Source organism: Agelaius phoeniceus, chromosome Z (genome assembly GCF_051311805.1).
Source record: "Agelaius phoeniceus isolate bAgePho1 chromosome Z, bAgePho1.hap1, whole genome shotgun sequence".
NCBI classification, from domain to species: domain Eukaryota; kingdom Metazoa; phylum Chordata; class Aves; order Passeriformes; family Icteridae; genus Agelaius; species Agelaius phoeniceus.
In genome coordinates, this window is record NC_135303.1 from 78,743,489 (window position 1) to 78,762,438 (window position 18,950).

The 18,950-nt window shown below is 41.7% G+C and overlaps 1 protein-coding gene across 2 annotated transcripts in view; it reads right to left on the reverse strand.

Annotated features, from left to right (window-relative positions):
- The window catches only part of PARP8 (poly(ADP-ribose) polymerase family member 8), a 123,465-nt gene extending 116,167 nt beyond the window's left edge, over positions 1-7,298 (reverse strand). For both annotated transcript variants that reach the window (XM_054651857.2, XM_054651856.2), the window contains exons 1-2: positions 6,923-7,298; positions 6,180-6,234 (exon numbers count right to left, since the gene is read on the reverse strand). In XM_054651857.2, coding sequence (XP_054507832.1) covers positions 6,180-6,234; positions 6,923-7,013 — 146 coding nt within the window. In that variant the 5' untranslated portion in view covers positions 7,014-7,298. The remainder of the gene's footprint in view (positions 1-6,179; positions 6,235-6,922) is intronic.
- Positions 7,299-18,950: the final 11,652 nt, after the last annotated feature.

Below are 18,950 nucleotides of genomic sequence, written 5' to 3' on the forward strand. Positions count from 1 at the left end.
CCGAACAGGATCTCCACAAGATCATGCTCTCCCTGAAGTATATGTTTTTTACATGATGCAGTGATGGGGACAGAGTTAATTTCAGACAGATTTTTTAACAGCAAGGTAAAAAGGAGCTGTCAGACACAAACCCAGCAAAATAAGGCGAGCTCAGTATCACCCTGAGTAGAATGGTAGTGGCAATTTTGCTCTTCACAACCTTTCAGCATTGGACTTAATGATGCACTCTTACTATTGTGTCTACTAGATCTCTTTCTAGGATGAGTAATTTGTAAAATCACACCTACTGAACTTCTTGCAGCATTTAACAAAAAACTGTTTACAGGAATGTATGGATAGGTTTCATGTACGTACTGCACACAGACAATATTAGAAGTAGTACAAAGTTAGAATGAAGGTATATTAACAGAAGCTCGTAGAATGAAAAACACTTGTCTTAGAGAGAGATTTTAAACCTGAAGTTTAAGTAATGCCTGACCCAAAACTGCTATTTTTGAGTACCCAAGACTGTATTCAACATTACTTTATCTAAAGAATCTTTAGTGAAAAAATGAAAATCACAATTCTTCCCATGTTATAGCTAAACTAGATTCCCATCTCGTACCTCTTTCCATGAGATTTCTCTCTCATGGAAAGAGTGTAGGAAATGGTGCAGCAACAGCAAAAAATGTTAAGCCATATTTGATAGGAAATTTAAAACGGAAAGATATAGAAATTTCCAGGTATTTTGAAGCAGCAATTAACAGATGGCTAGGTAAAAGGTGTGTATCTAGTTTTCACCCCCCTCTTACTTACTTACCCTACTTGCAAGAGTAGATTTAGGAATATAATTACCTACTTAAAACCTGAACACAACAGTCATACACAGCCATCAGCACCAGGAGATGAACTGTGCTTGCACCAACGCCTCCTAGGCTCTGCATAAAACTGATTACATCTAAACTAAAACCAGTCAGGGCAATGGATTCCATTAAAATCAAGTTCTCACTTTCATAAGCCATACTTTCATCTTATGTAAGCTACCACTGTTTCCAAAAGGAACAGTCCAACCTTGCCCTTCCAATCCTGACACAGCCAGTAAGCACACTGCCGTGTAACAAACCTGACAGAGGAGCTGAGCCCAATCCAAAAGACACTGATTTTGGAAAAACTACATGATTTTGGAAATAAAGAAAACCAACCAAACAAATGTGCTTCATTTTGGGATTTTCTGATGGACATAATTTTATGTTTTAGTTTAAAAACTGTTTTTCAGTTTTCTCTTTTTTCTTGTATTTTACATAAAGTGAACATCAATATCAAGATAAGTATCATTCACTCAAACATGTTTTTCTTTACAACTTTGCGTGTTATCAGAATTACACCAGAATCTCAAAATTCTTCACCAAATGGAATCTCTCATGTAGGCAGCTTTATAAATCCACAGAAGAATCAATAGAGTATACCATAAAAGGGGAGAAAAAGGTTATCTGTACCTATTTATTTTCAAGTGGTCTAAACACCTTGTGGACATAATGTGCTAGAACTGCAGATAGTGGTTTCATCTCTAGCTATATAGTTCCAAGCAACGGTAGTCACTCTTTCAGTGGCACAGCTCCCTATCTGTGAAATGCTTCACTACTACAGCAAAATAGAAAGTAACTCTTCATTTTACATTAGAGCGTCTGATACTACAATAACTTCCTGAATAAAACACAAAAAGCCAAATATTCAAAATGAAAACCACGTAAGACAACAAACTGTCATTATTTTAAGCAAAAATAAACAAGTACTCCGGACCAAAATTTCCTTGCTTTTTCAGAACTGCCACTGTTACAATCACTGTGCTGAAGCACAGAAGGCAGAACCTAAGTCCACTGCAGGAATAGGAGATGAGTACTTTGCTGGCAAAATTAATCTGTATGTTCAGGTGTTACCTAGTTGCAATATGCTGCAGTATTAGATCTCATTATTAGTTCTCATGCACAACCTTATCATCATTGTCCTTCACTGCCAATGAGAGTTAAGAACGTATTTGAATGAAGAAGTATTTCAGGACTGATATGATGTCCTTGTTTAGCCTCAGGGAAAAAAAAAGAGCAGGGTGGAAAAAATACTAAAGAGAAAATATCTTTTTTCAGGACAACCAAGCACTGTTTCTATGTAAAGCATGTCAAATGACATATAAACTGAAAACAACTTCAGGGCAGTATACATTTTTATCTGAAAGATGACAGATCAGCAGATCTGTTCAGTCTGCTTGGTTTCTGGAGGAACAGTGTTTCATACAGGGACAGAAAAAGGAAACTAGAGATTCTTTTAAAATTGAGAACTCCACACATTCACAATTTAATATCTGGTTTAGATCCTGCAGAAAAAAAATTACTAATTTTTAAATTTTCTTCTTGATATAGTTAAAGGAGAGTAAATCTTGCACAGTCACAGCACCTGGCTGAACACCTCTTTTTATAAGAACTCAACCTACTTACTGCTTTCTGACAATGAAATAAAAACATATTAAATTGATAAACAATTTGCCCTCTACTTAGTGCCCACATTATGCATGAAGACTTGCTTTTACTAATAAATTGCTAATTACAACCTTCCTGAAACAGGTCACATCTCTGTAGTGACAAACAGATCTAATAATTTGGAAGCGTGAACACAGTGCATTAAGGAATACACTCTAAAAGGATTGTCTGAATTACTACCAATTTACTATGGGATTACAGGTTAAATCAACATAAGCAATAATAAATGTCCTCTATACAGACTTATCTATTTGGATGGATCTGCAGCATGCTTATGTACTACCTTAATATTTCAAAAGTGCAGGAAGAGGCTATTCAATCAATCCAAGCAACAAGGGGAAAATCAGATAAAACCTGAGAAGCTGGTCCCAAGAAAAAATCTCACACAGATAAACATAGCAGTTTGAAGGAAAAAAGCATAAATAAATCTTAGGTCCTCATAATAACTGAAATAATACTGGTAGTCTAGACTGACTTACACGGACTTACCCTGATGTACTGTTAATCTAGCTCTGGGTTTATAAATTTAAGATCACTGATAAACAAACATAATGGGCACTAGAGGCAACTACAGTATGCTGAGGAAAACCCAGAGAGATATTTAACTTGCTAGTATTGTCATTTGCCAAAGAATCCTGCTTCTCAAACAAATTGCCTTTTTTCAAGGATTTCTGCTCTTCCATGTAACTAACCACCATGGCTAAACTAAGGCTGTATTACACACTGACCTAAAAAAAAATATTTAAAGGAAACAAAGCGTGAAAAATTCTTAGTTACAGGCATGGCTAATAATGAGTACTAAAATACTTTAATCTTTCTTACACACCACTTCTACTCTTATTCATTCAGACCTTTTCTTGGTTTGAATATCCATTCAGTGAACATCCACTGCTCTGCCCATTACTCTAATGCTTGTGGTTCCTGTGGACTGGAAAAACAAAAGTCATTGGGCTGAGTATCTGAAACAGGGCCCACTGGCTGATGACCATGATCTAAAAGAGGCTCTATCATTTTGGGACAACTCCTGAGTGCAATAACCAGAAAATGGTGTTACCACTCAGGAAGAGCACAGCTGCAGCAGTGTCAGCAGAAAAAGCTCATACCCAAAGGCCAGAAAGAGGGTCCTAGGATGACCTTGCGCTCTCCTGAACTGTCACCATGTATAAGTCACTGCTGTTGACCCTTACTGGAGACTTGCCCAAATGCTGCACACGTTGCAGTAGAGCTGCTGCTGCTCCACGAGAGCCTCCTCTAAGAAGAAACCACTCACACACCTTTGATGTACAAAGCTGAAGTTTTTTTCTGAACAGCTTTCATTTTACGCACTTTATACGTATGAGAGCTTACTGGCGTAAGCCTGCCACTCAGCACACCACTGTACACCAGGAATACCACAGAACAACTTCCTAAATCACAACACAAACAAGGAGGGAACACAGAGAACACAAAACCCTCCTCTAAAAGGATGCTTTCTTAATGTGCTTAAAATGTTAAAGGAAAGTGGAATTTGAGTGTGCTCTAAGTAACAACCCACTTCCACCAATTTCTGTAAGCATTACGATTGTTTCTCAATTCTGTTTGAATCATCAAGGTCCTGAGGCTGTTTTTCAGTCATCAATTTCCTAAGCAAATGCTGACCCCTGTTTAAATTCAAGGCTGAGGAATATAAGGCCCTCTTCCGTTTCTCATTGAGCAAGTGCCAACACTTTATTTCAACATTGATAAACCAGTTTGTTTGCCATCAGTTATGCCCTTAGGCTTTTCACTTTATTCAGCTCAGAAAATGGAAACAATAGACAGGTTTAACTTCCTGTTTTCTTCTATGATCTTTGGTTTAGAGAACAGTTGAAAGCAACTTTCAAATTCATTCATTTTAGTTAAATGATAAATGGTGTCTCTTTTAAATAGTTTTTACTGTATTGATTTGAAGGAATCTACTCCACAGCAGATACTGTAAAGAAAAGCACACATCTTTATTGATGCCAAGAGAACATGCAGGGGTTAGCACCTCCATATGCATGTCTGACTGTGGTTTATTTTACACAGGCTTTTATACTTTTACAATTCTGGCATCCACCCTTTTTTGTTTCCTTATATGAAAGGTACAGTTTTAGGGGCTGAGATCTTACATAACTTGTGGTTTCATTATCATAGGGTTACAAACATGGTAGATAGTTCCTGTCATATTCATCGCATTTATCCAACTGATACTATGCTTTGCTATGACAGTGCTTTATTGATTACGTTCTTCTCTTTTCTATAAAACAAAACTTATGAACTTATGATTCCGCATTTTTCTTGCCTTTCATGACAATTAACATGCCTCTCCCTCCTTATCACCGTAGCCCACCAGAGCTAGGCCCTGCTTGCAAAAGTGAGCAGCCACACCTCTCAGGATTTGTGAATTCATGCCTATGCTAAGGTGCTTATGTCACGTGAGGCCTGTGTTTCAGTATCAATCCTTTCAAAACTGTCTTAAAACCACACCAAAACAAAGCATATATTAAAAGACTAAAGGCAAAGGTATAATATGACCAACCCAAAAATATATTGGTTCTCAGATACTGGGTGAAATATTCTACTTCACTGAAAATTAAAGAAGTTGTCCTTTCCTTTAGTAGGAAGTGGTAGGGTAGTGAGGTGGGAAAACATTTTTCTGAGCAGCCCTGAGAGCCTGGGGACCATCTGGGAGTCTGGTCCTACAGCCAGATGCCAAAGTATGCACAGAGGGAGCATTGATGGCTGTGGGAGTGCTGCCTCCACTGACAGGCTCACTTGCAAAGAATACAAAAGAATCCAGTACTTTAATGTGATGAACCCTGCAAAAGAAAAATAACTGACAAAGGTAGAGAGAAACTGAATTATCTAAAAAAAAGAAAACCAAAATAAAAGCAAAACTTCTTGCTACATCAAATTTTAAAAATCTAGCTAAAAGAGACCAACTTACCATTCAATTTTCTTTTAGCACCTTATAACTAACAATCAGGGAAAGCAGAAAAATGTGCTCAAGTTTCTACATATATTTCCTTTTGAAAACTGACACGTACAACAAATGAATGCTGAAATATATTTTGAAAATGTGTACACGTACAATCCAATTTATGACCACAAGCTGGGATCCACTTAAAAATACTATTTAAAACATTCAATAGAACATTTTTTTAGCCTTCTAGGTAATACTGACATTTCATTTAATGTCTCAGGAATTTAATTTGGTCAACTGCAGACAGCCTTGCATCTGCTATGGGACCAAATATGGCTCTCATGCACTGAAGTAAGCGGCTGATGTGAAATTTGGCCTATTTGTTATTACAATCTTAACTTTTCCCAGTTTTTTAACACGAATTAACTTTACACCATACATTGATGCCTTTGCAATGTTTCTGTTAGATTTACATCTGGCAGGAATTCTGTATCTCTACATAAATTGAGGAAAAAAACAAAGATAAAAAGCTTCACAGAGCAGGACTCTAAGGAAGGAGCCTTTGACAACTAGGATCACCTTTCTCATCACCTCCCTCCACACCTCTTCCTCACTTTACGTTTGCACGAAGGCTGATGATTTAATCATCCTTGCAAAAGATAAGGAAACAAAAAAACCTGCCACGTTATTGAACCACTGCATTTTACTGCCACCAGGAAATGGAGTCATTACTGTTAAAAAAGTACCTTTTGGAGCCTCCAATATAGGTGAAGGTAAAGGTGGAGTCTGAGTACCTGAAATCTGAAAGACAAAGAGCTGCTTTATTACAACTTGTCTTTATTTCGGCTGAAGTAGCCGAGGCTTTACGGAGCAGCATTCAGCTCCCGACACGGGGGCGGTGGAGAGGGAGTCGGGGTGAGCCAGAGGAAATGCAGCATCTCCCCCCAGCCCCTCGCAACAAGTGCCCGGTGCTATGGCAACGGCAGGGAATTCCATTGTCACACACGGCAACAGGCAGCCGACAGCCGGGCTCCTGCGACGGCTCACGGCCGCCGGCACCGCACCGGCACCGCCGATCCCCGGGGAGCCGCTGGCCCCGACCGGGCCCCGTGTGCGCCTGGGTGTGCCCCCGGCCTGGGGCCGGGCACCGGGGGCGGCCGCCCGGGAGCAGCCGCGTAGCGGAACCGCGCGGGCTGCGCCGGGCTCGGGCTCGCCCCAACGCTCCGGGGCTGCTGCGTGCGGCCGCCGCTCCGCTCCCCGCCTCGGGATGCCGCCCCCCACCCCGCCCGCCCCTTCCCAGCCGGCGCCCGGTCTCCTCTGCCCTCATATGCCCTCGGAAGGAGAGGAGGAAGACGGGATCTGAGAGCGGCCCCGCGGCCGGGAACGGCGGCGAAGGGCACGGGCACGGCGGGAGCGCGGTCCGGGGCGGGCGCGGCGGCGGCGACGGGAGCCTCCGCGCCGCCAACCTGGCGCCCGGGGACAAACTCACCTGCAAACAGGCAGTCCTTTTCCGCCTTGCACTTTTGGATCACAACGTCAATATCCTTCTGAATCCTCTCTTGTCTTGAACACATCCCCATGAAATAAATCCCAGGGGAAAAAAATAGCAGCCTTTATTTCCACCCCACCCCACCCCCCGCGCTGCCAGGGTTTTTTTAAGATTCAGCCCGAAAGAAGGAGCCCGGGGCTGACGAGCAGGAGCCTCTCCGGCGGCACGGTGAGATCCGTTCGGCCGGTTGGAGGACGTTGGAGGCAGTCGGCGGGAGCCGATGTTGTTTGCCCAGATGCGCCCGCCCAGATGTGCCGCCGCTGCCGGCGAATGGCAATTTCCTCACAATGGATCCAACGGAGGGTGGCGGCGGCGACACGGGATCCCCCCACCCCCCCACCCCCCCCCCCCCCCCCCACGCCCTCTGGGTTTTTTGGGGTTGGTTGGCTGGTTTGGTCTTTTTTTGGAGGCGAGAGAAAAAGGAAAAAAAAAAAAAGGAGGAAGAAAAAAAAAAAAAAAGAGGGCGGGGGGGCCAAGCCGACCCGGCCGCTGCCGCTCACATCCCTGCCCCTCCCGCCAGCAGCGGCGATCGCCGCGCAGCAGCGGCAGCAGCACAGCGCGGAGAGCTGGCGGCGGCACCCGCACTCGGTCCCTGGCGGCGCGGCGGGGCCGGCGCTTGCTGCAGCGACGCCGAGCCGCAGACCCTCCCCTCGCTCCCGGCCCGGCACGTACGGCCCCCGCCGGCTCCCCCGGCGGAGGCGGCGCGGGGGGAGGAAGAGGCGGATGCACAGAGCCGTGCGGGCGCCCCGGGAGGCGGCGGCGGGCGCGATGGTCACGGCCCTGCCGCCGGCGCTCGCCTCCGCCCGCCCGGGCCCCGGGCACAGGCTGCCGCCGCCTCCCGAGCAACGGGGAAATGCCAAGAGGAGTTCCGCGGGCGGCGGGGCGGCTCCCCGGCCGCACCGGGAGGAAGCGGGCAGCGCCGTGTTGCGCAAGGCCGGCGGCGGCGGGGCGGAGGAGAAGGGCGGCTGCGGCCGGCGGGGCCCGCTGCCCTCCGTGCCCCCGGCGGGAATGCCGGCCCGTGCCGCCCTTCCCGGGAGCGGCCGGGCTGCGCTGCCGGGGCTGCTGCTCTCCCGCCGGCGGCCCCCGCGCCTCTGCCGCGGCGGCCGCGCTCCTGGCCGGCCGGGAGCAGGGCAGGGCTCTTCCCCGCCGTTCCCGTTCCCGGCAGGACAGCCCGGCAGCCGCACCTCGGCCGGTGCCGTCCCTGCCAGCCTCCCCCTCCGACCTGTCGACGGGTGTGCGTGCCCATAGAAACAGTAAAAGGAGGATCTCTGTGACCACCGCGGTGTTAATTGCGCTCCTCTCCCTTCATTCTCCCGCAAAACTGTCTCGCAGACCTAAGGGCTTCGGGAGAGGGCTCGGGTAGTACAGTCCCTAGCAGTGGGCGCTCATCCAAGTTACTGGCTTGGGGATCTAGTCCAGAAAAAGTAATGACCATAATATAACTTGGAACGAATCATCAAGTCCGCAAAAACGGGTATTCTTCCACCCCAGCGCAATACATAAAATAAAATCACGTCTGAAAGTAGTAGAAACGGGTTTGGTATAAAATTGAAAGAATATTCACAAAATTTAGGTTTTATGTATTCACCCTGCTCTAAACAGCTCCTATGGATTATTCATTCATAGTGGGTGGGGTTTTCTTTCTCATTTAGGAAGTCTGTATTAATCTTGTGTTATTGATTTCAAGCACAGAACACAAGCAGTATTTTATGAAAAATTAAGTCCATATTTTTTTCTATGTATAGGAGGGAGTGGAAGGGAACTTTAAATCCACATGATACTTCCTGCCTCTTAATAAAATAATTTATCTTGAAGGGAGACTTCCAGATGAGTTTTCAGTGTGGAAACTGTACAAGATTGCTTTTCATGTGAGTCTGTCCTTGAATAAAACTTACATACAGTTAGGAATAGATTTTTTACCATAAAAGCTTATACTTTCTTACTTCTGCTTTAGTAAAGCAGATGGGACACCATGCTAATGCTTTTCAGCAGGAGATTTATATGAGGAAGTTTTTCTGGAACCATGGCAGGAGGTTTGGAGCTAGATGATCTTCAAGGTTCCTTTTAAGCCACACCATTCCATGGTTCTATGATTTTACTCAGCAAGAATTTTCCACGGCATACAGAAATTATCACTATAGTCCAAAATACACTATAATATGGTAAGACACTGTCATTCTGTCAAGTGATGCAACATTGGTTAAGAAGTGCTGCTTCTTGAGGTGTCTTTCTAGCTCTTCCATCTAGAATATCAGCAGCCATGTTTGCTGCCTTCCCCTTCATCACAGTTTAAAGACTTAATCACAATTTGATTTATTCTGGTGGGGTTTTTGTCCTGAACCTTGTAGTGAAAGGTCTCTGTTTTCCCTCCCAGGTGGATCAGGAAAGGGAGAGGTTATTAGCCAGTTGCAGGATATTTATGCTGACAATTCTGCTTACAGTTTATTCTTACCACAGGGTTCTTCTCAGTGTCATGTCAATTAGCACGATTCTTGACTGCCTTTTTAAGCCTCAGACTGTTTTCATAGGCTTGGTAACAGTGAATTGAAAAGTCATCCACAAACTAAAAACACAATGTTCAAGAAAGTTAGTATGTTTGGCTTGACAGCATCAACTGAATTGAACAAGAAGTCTGAAAGTACGGTTATTTATTCTGTTGTTGTTGTTGTTGTTGTTGTTAGTGGCTCTTAAATTCCTATTTTCTTAAGTCAATTTGGCCATTGATTTACCTGGTGACTTCAGTACAGTTATGGCAGCAATTGCTGATTTCAGTGAGGAAAAGCTTGATCATAGCCTGAGGTAATTCCATTTATTAAAATACTGAAAATCAGGTGTTGGAAAGTCAAGGTGAATCCATAGAATTGATCCCTAAATTTGTAAAGATTGACAAGATGTTGGCATGCAGGTGCCTTAAGTGTTATTGCAAAGGTGTCTGTATGCATGCTTTGATCCCTCTACAGGGGATGTACCCCCTGTGCTGGTTTTGGCTGGAGCAGAGACACACAGCCATGAAGAAACTTCCTGGAGAGCTTTACAAGTAATTTCATGAGCAATAGAACAGTTGGCCTTGAAAGTAATGGTCATGGCTCAAATGAATCCAGAATATGGCTTTCCAGTTGCTTTCAGTCTAAAAAACTGGTTCATGTCATTTCTAGTTTTGTCCCAAGTTCAGCTCAGCTCAGTTATATTGTACTGAGCTGATTAAGTAAAAAAGAAACACAAATAACTTTTATGTTATTTGGAAACCTGAAAATATTTACAGAGGTGTAACTGAAGTGAAAGAAATTAAATTAACGGAAGTACATGATTAGAAAACTTATGTGACAAGACTGGCCCAAAATGTAACACAGGAAAATAAGAAGCAACGCAGTGAATGTGTTTCAGTAATGTGTGAACAGTGACTGAGAGGAAATGCATAGGTCAGACAAATTCTGCTCATAAATGCGTTTTGCCTTTTTTAGACTAAGCAGATATCTTTCATTTTATGCCAGAAATAACTCCCCTTCCCACCTATTAGTAAAGCTGTTAGAAATATTTCAGTAAGCATCAGGACACCCTGTTCTCTCCCCAGCTCTCTTTACATATTTTTCTAAACGTGTTCATGTGACATATAAACACACACTAGAAGTCTTAAGGAAAACTAAAAAAAAACAAAAAAACAAACTTGAAAGCTTGCCATTGTAGGGAATACATACAACTTAGGGCAGAGGTATTTGGCATCTGTCTAATATCTCTAGTGCAGGAGAGCATTCAAAAGGACAGAGGCTAGAAAAATAATTCAAAACCACAAAATGGCCATTGACATTCCAAAAGAGCAACAAAAATCTTTCTCCGCTTTTGTAGGTTCCAAATAAAGCTGTAGTACAAACCAAACCAAACCTCTAATTTTTCTCCAAGGTCCAGGAGTATCTGCCAGTCACCAGTAGAGTGAAACTCAGAGGTGTCCGAAGACAGTGACTTCCAGGGATAGAACATTTAAAAGATCATATCCATTGCACTCTTAAGGCATAAAACACAATAGAGTGATGGTAATTTCTAAAGCAAGCCGTCCATGAGCCAGCAGTATGCTGTTGTGGCCAAGAAGGTTGGTGGTATCCTGGGCTGCGTTAGGAAGAGCAGTGCCAGCAGGTCCGGGAGGCCATCCTGCCCGCTCTGCTCAGCCCTGGTGAGGCACATCTGGAGAGCTGTGCCCAGTTCAGGGCTCCTCAGGACAAGAAGGACATGGAGCCCGGGCAGCACATCCAGCTCAGGACTACAAAGTTACCAAGGGATAACTTTTGAGGACAGGCTGGGGGAGCTGGGCCTGTTCAGCCTCAAGAGGAGACAAGTGAGAGGGGACCTCATCAATGTCAGTGACTGCAAGGAGGGGTCACAGCAGAGACCGGGCTCTGCTCGGCAGTTCCAAGCAACAGAACAAGAGGCAATGGGCAGAAACTGATGCCCAGGAAGTTCCACCTGAACATGAGGAAGAAATGCTTTCTGATTTCCCAGAGAGGTTGTGGAGTATCCCTCACTGGAGATGTTAAAAATCCATCTGGGTGCAATCCTGTACCATGTGGTCTAGGATAGCCCTGCTTGGGCAGGGAGGACCAGATGACTTCCTATGGGCCCTTCCAGCCTGACCCATGCTCTGGTTCTGTGATTAGCCTGAAAACAGCACTGAGGTGTGAGGGATGTAGGAGCAACACTTACCTGTTCATGCTAACAGAGAAGTGACACATGGCATAAAAACATCTTTGGTGTCATTTTCACTAGCCACCCATTATTAGCAACTACAATCTAATATTCTGATGTAATAGATGTAATGATGTAATAATACTCAGAGTTTATGTAATTTTCTTTAAGCCTGTATGAGTTTTAAGAGAGATATGAAGTCAGCTCTGCTTAATACCATTACTGCTGTCCATCCAAGTAGTCAATGGCACTCTATGTATATACAATCCATAATGATGTTTCCTGGTGAAGTTATACATATATTGACTTCTTTGGGTCATCACTGCAAGTCTGTGATTACTTGGCTTAAAACACACTAACACGGGGAACTTAACAGGATTTCAGACTGAATTTCACTATAAGTAAAGCATCTTTACTGAGTTTTGGAGTGAGCTAGCACCGATCCATTGATAAAAGTAATTTCCTTAAAAGAAAAAGTTAAAATGTAATTAATAACATGACCTAAAGTATTGGTTTAATTCTTAATAAAAACTTTAAATATTTTTGATTTTAAAAAGTAATGTCTTCAATTACAATATGAAACAATAGTTTATATATATATCAGCTGTCCAGCCCTCAGTAATCTCACTCTTGCACCAAGAATGGCACAGGAACAGGCGGAAGGCAGTATTATAGAAAGAGCAAAGAAGGCTTTATTCAAGAGAACCACACGGTTTATTTAGTGATACGATACATTCTATTTGATTAGCTAACTGACAAAAACATCTTCCTCATACACTGTCCTTGAGAAGAACAGAGAGACTAAGTAGAAAAACACCACCTGCAGATTGTTTACACTTAACAAGTTATCACGTCCTTACAACTCCCTAAAAATTCTCACAAGCCACTGTGAGAAGTGCTTGCCGTTTCATAGTAATAGAGGGGGAGAAAGCATTGAAGTGATAGAGGACTAAGCCTTATTTTTTTAAATTCAGTCCAAAAGAACTGTATTTATTTTTAATTTTAAAAAGTGTATGTATTAAACAGCCAGAATAGTCACCTCAAAAAAAAAAAATCCATAAACATGTACAGGTGCTACACACACATGTAGTGTGGATTGCTCTGAATTGCTATGACAATGTTCTCTAACATTCCATTCAAGTGAGTGCTCCTCTTTCCAGATGGCACCGAGGCCCACAGTAGCTAAACCTATGGCTGCTGGCATGATAAATGCTCCTAGCAATGTTTAGTAAAGCATGCAATTAGAGTCCCAAATGACACCACATTTCATTGTAACTCTTAGTTTTATACTTTGTAATGATGGTTTTAACTTGTTCTTCTTTTTCCTCCTTCACTAGTATCAGATCAGCTGTCTTTGCTTGTTTGCCTCACTTCCCCTATTTATTTTTCCTTTCCTCACTAACTCTTACACAATTAGGACATTTCTTTTCCTACTGCATCTCATTATTCCCTCTTTTCAACTCTGAACTCCTGTGCATCAATTCAGTACCCTTCTTGCAGCCCACTCTTGGTATCTCACTGCATAAGCAGCTCACATTAGAAGGGCTGAAATGGAACTTTTTTACAGAAACTGGAGTTTTAAAAGAAAGGCAAGCAGGAACATTTCGAAACCTTATATACACAACTTTGTGATGTCAGTCACCATCAAGTCCAGAGGGAAGCCCTTAAGTACCTGTCAGTTCCTAAACAGATTTGCCTCTTTCCAGTAACCTTGCTGTTTCTACAAGTAGTGGGCATTCCTGGCTGCACAAAGGCAATGCTCTCTAATGGAAGTGATGGGGCCTCAATTCTCGATTACTCTGCAGCAGGGTAGGTAGCATATTTCTCTAGAATTTGAGAGTCCTGAGTGTGTAATAGACTGTCATTAAGTTGAGCTTACTGTGCCTCTTATCAGTTACAGCCTAAGGCCAAGCAGTGATCAGTGCTGAAGGTCCCCCTCCTGCCTGAGCATAACAAAGCCTCCCCATCAATCTGAGGCACCTGTCTCCGGGGGTGCAGATAAGCCCAGGGGAGAGGCAGAATTTCAGGTCCCTTCCTTACCTGGCCACAGGCTGTGCCTCTTTACAACTCTTCTAAATAACCTTCCCAAGAGCTTTACTGCTTCCAGTCACTTCACAGGGAGCCTAGATGGCTTTGCTATGCACACAGAATAGCTGAATTTATGACCCTGAGACCTGTAAACACTGCTCCCAGTTCACACACTGCTCCTAGGGACACACTGGTCCCAGAAGTTTAGTGAATGGCTCAAGAGTACACAATTCCTGAAATTTGTACTATTTCTGGTGTCATTAAGTGCAGCATTAAGCATTAAGCATTTACTACATAGTAAATTTCTCAATTTCTGAGCAAACACACGGTTAAAAACCTTAAAACAATCTACTCTGTTCTCTTATCCAGATTGCAATTTCTTAATAGCAAATAGTCATGCCAGAAAGTACTGAAACCATAAAATACTTATCTTGCTAAAAATAACCAGTTAAGTCCATTTTCTGCTATAGTAAATATCATTCACCAAGTCACCATCTATTATCAGGTACTGATGCTTTCCTTCTGTAACAACTTCCATTGCAGCCAACCTGTTCCTCACCTTAACTAAGAATCTGTAACCCCAAATTAAAAGGGATTGTCAAGTATTTCCTATTTAGATGGAATTGATAGGGTGGGAAGCATTCAGCACCTTGCAAGATTAACCCTTAGAAACTGAGGACTAATTCCATCAGTAGACCGTGTCACATTTACACTGCAGGCTGTGGGGTACTGATCTCTGACCAACTCTAAATGAGAGGCTGAAGAAGGGGGAAGATTAGCCTCTGTGCTGCTGCAGCTATACTCTTTCCTGTAGCCAAGCAAAGTCATATAGTGTTTGCTCAACCACTGCTGCACAACCTTGCTTAACTTCACAGACATAATTAGATTTGGGTGCCTGCATTTGTTCCCTTCAGAAGATTGGAACCGGGAGTTAATGCAATGTTCAGTCAGTCTTCTTAAACCAAGGCTCTCTTTAATCTTAAGGAACTAAACATAAAAGAAAGTGACATTTACAATAATTAATGAGCGTATGCAACTGTCTCATCTAACTCTTACCAAAAGCATCCCAAGCTTGTATACAACAGCCAAACTTTCAGACTTCATAAGGGTGTCTTTCTTGGTCACTTTCCCATAGTCCTCCATCCAGTGCCTCAACAGCTAAGGGTTTTATCTTTTTAACTGTTTACAGGCTGTCTTCTATGGTTGTTTCTTATCTGGCAGAATAGTTGTGTCATGTGGCAGGAGCTAGGATAGCTTTTTCTCCTTTATAAATAATAGCTTAGCCATTGTATTTAACATTACAATCATGGAAGAGAGTGCATTGTGTGGGGTTTTGCTTATTTCTGTAGCTGTTAGGAAACACAGCCAAACATGTAAAGTATTCACCACATTGGCCATGCCTTTTGGTAGTTATGCAGACAATTTGTTTGCAAGCCATGCTCATGATTGCCACAAGTATAGCAAATATAAAAAGAAAATGTGGAATATTTAAAACAAAAATATCTGTCCCAGGGAAATGTACAATGTTGCAGGGGAAAGAGAAGAAGGGGAGATAAAAACTGAAATTAATAAAAATTTAAGAAATAACCGGAAGAAAATGAGTGAGATGGCTTTTACTTGGAAGAGAAGAAATATTTAGGTAATTGAGGTTTTTTAAAGGTCCTAAAGTCAGTATTTTAGCTTCTGATTAAATAAAATAATGTCCATGGGTATTAACTATTAATGAAGACCAGGCTTCCGCAAAGCATATCTAAGCTTTCAGTATGAGTAGTCCCACTGATGCAAGCAAGATAAGTTATGAATTAAAATTAAATTATTAATTAGGTTTTTAACACAAGTCATAGTTGTGCCACATCCATACTTTGTTGGATTTTTTAAGAAAAAGCATATTAAAATGGTAGCATTTTCTGTAAATCTATTGATGCTTTGACTGTTCCAGTAATAGTATATATAGATCTATCTATCTATCTATCTATCTATCTATCTATCTATCTATCTATCTATCTATCTAATTTAAATTAATAATAAAAGCAAGCCCTCATAAATACAATATATTCTTGAAAAGGATTCCAAAATAATTTAGTGCGCTTATTGTAAAGATTCATTAATATCTTTGGAAAGGAAGTTGGTGTATGAAGGACCTGGGGGTGCTGTGGGTGAGAGGCTGCACATGGCCTAGCCATGGCACTCACAGCCCAGAGAGCCAAACGTGTCCTGGGCTGCATCCAGAGCCCCGTGGGCAGCAGGGCAGGGAGGGAATTCTGCCCCTCTGCTCTGCTCTGCTGAGACCCACCGGGAGCACTGCATCCAGAGCTGGGCTCCCAGCACAGGAGGGACTGGGACCTCTGGAGACAGTCCAGAGGAAGAACACAAAGATGGTTGAAGAGATTGAGCTCCTTTCCCATGAGGAAGAGCTGAGAGAACTGGGAATATTCAGCCTGAAGATAAGAAGGTGAATTGTGTCCTTCCTGTACCTGAAGAGAGCCTACAAGAAAGATGGAGAGAGACGACTTACAAGAGCATGTAGTGACAGGAAAAAGACAGCATGTTTATATTAGATTTTATAAAGAAATTCTTTACTGTGAGGGTGGTGAGGCAGTGGCCCAGGTTGCCAAGAGAAGCTGTGGATGCCCCATCCTTGAAAGTGTTTAAGGCCAGGCTGGATGGGGCTTTGAGCTACCTGCTCTAGTGGAAGATGTCCCATAGCAGGCAGGTTGAAACTAGATGAACTTTAAGGTCTCTACCAACCCAAACCATTCTGTGATTCTGATTCTATGGCACAACAACTAATGAAGCAAAGCCTACAGCAGTGTATGTACTATCTACCTTCTCCATTTCTTCCCTGATACACAAAACATGCAGTAAGACCATGGTTACATCCTGAAAGTAAAAATACACTCTTGTAGGCAGTTTCTCTACTTTAGCTCAGAGAGAGGGGTGTCATATTAATTCAAAACCACAAAAATATTGAGGAAAAACATGCAAAAAAAGTTTCTGGATTAAGAATGTTTTCAGATCTTCTATGTGACCTTTTCAGCTTTTCTTTTCTTTCTCAGCTCTGCTGTGATTCTTTCTCTTAAATGAGATCTAGGCTGCCAGCAGTGAAGTAACCCATTTTACAAATCCTGCTGTAGCTCCATCTGTTTTGGTTGAACTTTGTCTTTACTTTGTCCCATCTAAAACCCATAAGCACTAATTAAATATATTATAAAATGCAGATGAGCTGTCTTGTGACTGATAAGGGTCTTTTACAAAGCTTACAGTGTGTTTATACTAAAGCTTACATAGAATAAGACCAATTTATTTTAACATTCACAACATGAAGTATATAGTTGTCTAAACAGTCTAACTGAATTATACTATTCTTGCTATGTGGGAGTAGTATAGAAAAGCAGCAAAATTGGTACTAGGTCATTATTAATAATTTCCAGGTGTAAACTTCAGGGTTTTTATATTTTTATATAAAACCATATTTTTTCTTTTTTTTTTCTTTTTCTTTCAAATCTTGAAAACATATACATTTGTGAAATATTTCAAGGGTGAAAATAATCAGTTGATAATGCGTCAGCAAATTTTCTTTTTGCATTTGCATCTGCCTGCATTAATTACTAATATGCTCATCATTGTCTTTATTTTAGTTTTTTATATATGCTGCATGAGGTCTGGTGTGCAAAATAGTGATAAAATGTTACATAAGGAGATTTACCTTGGTCTTCTTATCTTTGTGAATTTATTTTATGCCACTATGGACACTTCTATACTATCAGCTTTTTTGGTTTCTTTTTTTCCCTTATTAAATTAGATTTTCATCTTCCTACATAATCTGAATTCTGTAAACTACACAGATGTAGCTCTTGGCACAGTATTTCATACTGACAAGAGAATGCTAAAAGAGAAATACAGATGGATAGACTTCTAAAATATTCAGGTCTGATTTCTGCATTTCATTAAGCATGGTCACAAGAGCAGCACTGACTAAATAGTGGGAAAAAATCTTCATGGAGACATTTACAAATTCCTCCCTTGACTATAATCCTACCCCTTATACTTGCTTATCTTAGAAAATATTCAGCAGGATTGTTGTATTAGATGATATGAATAGGCAGACATGATAATTCTGGTACCAGTATTAGCATTTACATTAAGACAGCAAATTATTCTTTTCTGTTTACATAGTCCAGAAAGACACAGTATTATGTAACATAATCACAAAAAATACCATAAATAAATTACTAAAAATATTAAAGTGAACTATTTTTAAGCAATATAGTACTCAACAGATGTTGACAAAAAGGTGATTAAATGAAGAAGTGATACACATATTCATGAAAATGGCAGGGCAATGGTTTTTGGTATTCTGAGGTCATTTCATCTGACACCTTGGCTGTTGAATCAACAAAAAAGGTAAATCATATTTGGTTTTTATAAAGCTAAACTTATTTTTGTCAACCCTTCTTGAGATTGAAAAAGGATATAGAGAAGTTCTGGTCCATGTAACAAAATATTGATCTTTTAAGCCTGAAACAAAAAGTTTTGTTTTGGGACTCTCATTTGACGAAAAACTAAAGTTCATAAAATTGCCCTGTGAAGAAACATCATTTTATCCAGGATTAGAAGGCCTGAGGAGACCTCATGTCAATGCCTCACATTTATGGAATGCCTATTGACATGTATGTAAATATTTTACAGAAGATGAAGTAGCTTCAACAAAGGAGCCCAGCTCTAGAAAACTCCATCAGCTCCTAGCAGGAATACTTGGCAGAATCCAGGTTTGGTTTTCTTTCTGCCTTGACTGGAACAGAGAAGCAGTGAACCTTCAGCTCCACTGTTCTGAAATCCCCCAGGAGGACCCCAGGCCCTTGCTCAATGTTTTGGTTTAGACAAAGAGAGACAACTTTACAAGCTCAGAGCAAATGCACTCATCTGAGAGCTGTGTTTTTATGGCACTCTTTTCAGGACTGTAAATCTGTCTCCTGAAGAAGGAACTCAGTTCTACTTTCCCATATGTGGAGTGAATGCACAAGCCACATTATTCAATGGAGGAGAAGATTATGTTCTGCTGGGAAAAAAATAACCTATTCATGCATTTAACCAGAATAAAAATTTTAAATCTCCCTTAGAAAGCATTTCTGTTATTTGATAAAAAGAGCAATTGTTCATATACCACTCTGATACTCTACTACGAAGGAATAAGTAAGAAGAATGTCCAGGAAAATTAGGCATAATTTGAGCACCTTTGGAATTTGGAAATCCTTAATTTTCAGAA